At 44.1% G+C, this 6,000-nt stretch overlaps 1 protein-coding gene across 2 annotated transcripts in view; it reads right to left on the reverse strand.

The window, feature by feature from the left end:
* LOC147428714 (uncharacterized) overlaps nucleotides 1-2,797 on the reverse strand; it is a 49,531-nt gene extending 46,734 nt beyond the window's left edge. For both annotated transcript variants that reach the window (XM_086497416.1, XM_086497415.1), the window contains exon 1: nucleotides 2,591-2,797. In XM_086497416.1, the coding sequence (XP_086353542.1) occupies nucleotides 2,591-2,761 (171 nt within the window). In that variant the 5' untranslated portion in view covers nucleotides 2,762-2,797. The remainder of the gene's footprint in view (nucleotides 1-2,590) is intronic.
* Between the last annotated feature and the right edge of the window lie 3,203 nt (nucleotides 2,798-6,000).

Genomic DNA, 6,000 nt, shown 5'->3' on the forward strand with positions numbered 1-6,000 from the left:
AACGCTTCTCTCTTGGCTCGACATGGTTCTTCCCGGAATCGTCCTTCTTTGCAGAGAAAGAGAGGAGTCCGAGCTCTGATACCACTGTCACAAAACAGGAGCGTACACAAGCACTTAGAAAATCTGAAAATTATAATTCTTTGAAAACATGAGAGAAGGGAGAAGATCGACACAGTATTGGGGACAAGAAGATGGGCTGGTCCCCCCCCCCCCCCCCCCCCCCCGTTAAGAGTATTCTTTTATTTAGGGAGAATTCTTATACAAGTACGAGAACCCGAGGAAACCCCTCCGTTCTGTAATCTTAGACCCGAAGGTCGTGCTTTCCCGTAAAGGGCTTGGGCACAAGGCCGTTCCTTCCCGTAAGGGACTTAGACGCGAAGCCATACCTTCCCGTAAGGGACTTAGGCGTGAAGCCGTACTTCCCGTTAAGAGCCTTCCCGTAAGACGGGAGATTCCTGCAAAACAAACCACACAAACACACGACAACAATTCGTATGGCGAATCCACAATAGATACATGTCGCTCTTTCGCGGGAAAAAGCGACTTCCGTGCTTCGTAGTCTCGCGATCTCTTGCGGCAGAGTCTTCTCTTGCTGACGTTGGTACCCCCTTTGAGTGAGGGCGTGTGGTGCTTTTATAGCTCCTTGGCCACGGCACGAATAGCTGCTCGCGTAGAGATCGCGGCCGTTTTTTTTTTTTTTCTTCTTTTTCTTTTTCTTTTTTTCTTTTTTCTTTCTTTCTTTCTTTCTTTCTTTCTTTTTTTTTTTTTTTTTTTTTGCGCTGTTCTACCCGGAATAGGGAGAGAGAATTCGCTGGCTGGTTTTGTTGCTTTATCTTCTAAGTGGCTGCCCACTTATTAAGTGGGCGGCCGGCATATTTTAAAATTGGTCTGAACCTGCCCAAAAACTCAATAAAACCTTATAAGTTAAAACCAATGCATTTCACAACACTTCCCAGGCGTCCCTGGATACAACCACATGCACAAATACAATGCAAACATAGATTCCTCGCGGGAAAGCGTCTGCCTTCCCGCGATTGTTCCTGCTTTTCGTAAAAAGCTTCATTGAAGCCATCTTTATTCTTGTGCTTGCATTCTTACGCGTATTTTCTTACTCAGTTCGGATTTCCTCCTTAGCCTACGGGATGCCCCCTTACTGATGCACCCGTCACCCATCATGTGACGCCTCAGGGGCACTCGTAACCCGGCCCTTTCCACCGAACGTACGGAAACTCCTTCGCGATGTTTACCGTCACCCATCAAATGACACATCGGAGTCGTCCGTTCCTGATGGCAGTTCCTGTAGCTACAATCTTTTAACAGTTCTTAGTGCACATAATAAAATATCCTAAAAAAGAAATTAATCATTAAAAATAAGAAAATAGTCCAATTAGCAACAGGGAACCTACATGATCTTGAACTGAGCCTAGACATCCTCTTACTATACGAATTCCAGTGCCGACCAACTTTCCGTCTACGGATGAAACTACCATTCACATTGGCCATACAATGTCCGACCATTCGCAACTTCAGAAAGAGGGTCTCAAAAATAAAACAAAAATCATTGAAAAGAAACCAACAACTAAGGTTAGCGATTGCCACGTCCTCGTGACGTAGTTAACAGTTGCTCCTCGTGACGTAGTTAACAATTCCTCCTCGACATAGTTAATAGCTACCTCTTCTATCCACACCTTAAAGTTGCAACAAATCAACCAAAGGACTTCAAGGATAGTGGATCTGCAGTAAAATTTATGGAGTGAAATCAAAAGAAAGCTTTGCGGTTCCTGCAACAATTTGACACCATCCATGCGTAGGGAAACTACATAGAAGAATCAAAGATCTCTCGAGCCACGTGATTTCTCAAAGATAACGCTATGCTGTGATGGAGCTCTAGTCTTGCTCTCTTTAAAAATACTCAGAGTGGAATGTAACTAAAGATGTACTTGATTTGTCCTATACGTCGAATTTGGCCTCCAAAAAACATTAATAAACTTTCTTTCTTTCTCGCCCTCTTGAAAATAAAACCTGTCAAGCCCATCTCCAATCGACCCGCTACCAACTCCAACCCCTTTCATCTCTATCCTGCTACAACAAAGAACCCTGGCGATACAATCCTTTAGAAGGTGGCCCATCACATGACCTCAAGCACTCACAATCCTCTATCAATGAATCACACCCTCCCACGCAGAATCAATGGTCCCTAGAAACTCCATTGATAGGAAAACAGCCACCTTAATAGATGGATGTAGTCTAAATGTGAGGCATGGACTGTTCTTTCGTAAAGAAGAAGATGATGTTGCAACACCATCAAGACCCTTCCTCTTGAGTGTCTTGGCAAAGGTATCGATCATCAACTCTAGCACTTGTGATTGTGATTTCTGCAGTATAGAGACAGCCAAAGAAAGAGTCTTTTCTTCAGCTCTCATCGCCCTTTTGTTGGTGGCCTTCTAAGCCAAAAGCATGAGCAATCTTTCGTCCTATCAGCCCTTTCATCTGGATCTTTTTCTGGCAAGTACCTAGCTGTTATTGAATGTACGACCTGATGTTACGCTAAGAGCAACCTGAACAAAAGCACAGATGCGGCAAGGCTTACCCGGCGCCATTTCTTGAGCTGCTTGCGTTGTTTCTTGCCAGAGCTAGGGCGCTGAGCGCGAACAGTCGGAATCTTGAGAGAGGTATGGCCGGATTTGAGACGTCGCAGAGTAGCACGCTTAGCGCGTCTATCCTTGAGCAAGCTGCGCCGAGGCAGGTTGAACTTGTTCATTTCGCTGAAACTGACGAACGAAGGGAGACCCTACTAGTTTATACTCCGGGTAGAATGTATATTTGACACGCATTTAACTACACTAAAACTTGTAAAATATTGCCGCTTTTCACTTAGAGAGAGAGAGAGAGGGGAGGGGGGGCCTCGTCCATAAAGCACACGGGGCCAACTCGAGGGATCGACGCGGCAGGGGTGAGATCCACCGTCGATTAAAGCTCCAGGAAAACAAAAGTTTAAGGTTCCCAACCGGCCGACGCACTTTGAACCCAGGACCTCCCCCACCACACTCCGCAGCTTTATCCATCCCAACTATCGTGCATCATTGCAAGTAATGCGACTGCAAGTGTACATAAATCCTACCCCCCCCCTGCTGCGGAGATCGGCGGCCCAAATTGCGCGCCCCTGCCGTGAACGTGCCCCTGCCGTCGATCCCGCGAGTTGGACCCCGTGTCAAATATAAACGAGGGAGGGGGGGGATGTCACATTAAGGCGACATGTAGAGATATGATTTAAAATTATTGTGCTATCTTTTCCGTTCAAGATGTGTTGGTTTTGTTGGCACTAGAGGAGGCATTGCTAATGCAATGGTTTGGTTTTTTTACAAAAGTGTGGCCTTGTATCTAAAGGTAGGAATAGAAAGTTTCTTTTGTGAAGGATCCCACCAAATCTTCTTGTGCTCTCACATATATTCTCCTGTCTTATGTCCTATCTTCGCTTGTTATTGTGCTTGGACTCATTCGGCTAAGTAGGTATGATTATCTTTGTAGTGGGTGGCCATGGCTTTGCGTGTGTGTGCATGCACATACGCACGCATGTGTGTGTGAGGATGGCTCCCTTTCACATTTTGAGGTACGCATAGCATTTTAGAGAATGCACTTGCTAAAGAACTCATTTGGTGTGCTTGCCTACTCAATTTGACACACTTTATGACACTATTTTCGAGAAGTTCACACCAATTGACACATCACTATCTACTTCGATGAGTTTTTTGGTTAGATAAGGGACATCTCCCTTCTTGTCATTGTCAATTGAGTCCACACCTCCCTAACTCATGTTCATATAACATAGGGAGGCATCCTCCAAGGTGTTCTTGACGCTTGACGGTTTTTCTTTTTTAGCTAGTCCATTAGGCCTCCCCAATCTCAAAAAAATAAAAATTCTTTCAAAACATATTAAGTGCATAAGTAAAGGGTGAGTTTAGGAAATGAAAGGATAAATGAAGGTGGAAAGTCAAAAGACGAATGAAGATGGAAAGTCAAAAGACCTTCTGTGTCCATATAAATAGGTGTTTCTCTACTCTTTCATTTTTCCTTTAGCGTTTTCTTATAAGTTCTCTTTAGCGTCTCTCTCTCTCTCTCTCTCTCTCTCTCTCTCTCTCTCACACACACACACACACACTCTCACACACACACACACACACACACACAATCAATATTGTATTCATCTTTTTTAGGTACTATTGTTGCAAATCTATGTGCTTCGTCATTGCCTATTGTTACGTGATATAGATTAATGCATCATTTTTCTTGTTTTTGAGTGGAATCTTTGAACTAGGAGCACCTTTTATGTGTGATATTCATATTAACATAAACTAGAAATATACAAAGATAGCCCATGCAAGGATGGTTTTCCATTATGTGGGATATTCATATTAACATAAACTAGAAATATATAAAGTCCATTATGTGGGATATTCATATTAACATAAACTAGAAATATACAAAGATAGCCCATGCAAGGATGATTTTCAGTGGGGACATGAGGACTAAGAGTACCAACTCACAGTACATGGTTTTTACAAGGAGCCAACAACCCAAACATACATAGACTTGCTACAACACCAGGAACTACTTCTTTCTTCTTCTTCTTTTTAATCATATTTGTAATGGTCAAAGGTCTCGAGACATCCATAAGATGGCTAATTAGGACTAGCTTCTGGTCTTGAATGACTCCGATAGCAATGTCGCATTGGGGGGTTTCACTAGTCCTGTCATCAATACCTCTTGTGAGGTTTCGACAAGCGTATCTAGTTTGTCTTGCTTCTTTTCTGGGGATGGCCATTCTCTTCAATTATCTCATCATGAGTCACACCCCGGTCACTCGCATCTTCCTCTAGCTTGTTTGCACTCGTAGGTGGCTTGACATCTCTGGTGACATGCCTCCAAGCGGATTTGACCACCGGATTGCGGACTATCTCTACTTCAAGACAGTTCTTAGCATAGTGACCAATTTTGCAACAGTTGTAGGAGGCATTGAGTAATGAGGCAAATGCTAACTCTTGCCCAAAGGCACCAGAACTTCCCATATCCACATATTTGGGGATGGGATTACTCATGTGCCACAGTATACATACCTTTATATCCAAGTCTGATCTGACCGACTTCACCTTCAAAATAAACGTCACACGGCCCATCAATGAAGTAATGGAGTCCACATGGTCGCAGAGCCAGAGAGGGAGGCTTTTGAGTGTGACCCTTAGTGGGCAGTAGTCCACAAAGTCTTCATTCAGGCAGAACTCGGGCATCCATGGCATTGCATACGCAAAGAAGGAAGTGCACCCAAATACCTCCTTTGATAACAAGATCTTGAACGGTTTGCTCAAATGTACACTCTGCCACATAGAGGCCCTTGCCCATTGCAGTAAAATGGCTTATCGCACTTTTGTTATTAGTTGTCACTACTATCCACTTCCATAAGACTTGGGTCAACATTCGACGGCCCATAAAGTAGAGAACCACTGAATGAGCACACCAAGCCTCTAAGCTCTATATCGCTAATGCACGATTGAAGTTAGCTTGCATCATGTACCCATCCAACTCCTTGTTCTGGCTGAGCATGATCACCCCGTGGAGAATCTCCTCAGTCGGGGTACGAGCACCAAAAAAAGACGGCTTCAAAGTTTTCTCAGGGCTGGAGACATTTGCATTGGCTTCATTGGCTCATTTCCTGGTCTCCATTGCAAACACGAAGTCCACGTCCATGAGCATCATCTCGATCTAGAAGCTTATTACAAGAGTCCATGTCGGAGGGGAGAGTGTGGATCCCCCCTTGGAACTTCTAAAGCCACAGCTTCCGCTTGATAATAAACGCTATCATAAACCAAAAAATAAGCATGATGATGACCTTGAAAATAAGTGTGCTCAAACACTTGAGAATAAGTGTTAGCCGAGTCACTGCAAAGGAGCAGCCCACAGCCACAGTCGAAGACAACCTATAGGCCAGATCTGACCTAATCAATA

Source organism: Adiantum capillus-veneris, chromosome 23, assembly GCF_014529385.1.
Source record: "Adiantum capillus-veneris isolate H3 chromosome 23, ASM1452938v2, whole genome shotgun sequence".
Classification (NCBI taxonomy): domain Eukaryota; kingdom Viridiplantae; phylum Streptophyta; class Polypodiopsida; order Polypodiales; family Pteridaceae; genus Adiantum; species Adiantum capillus-veneris.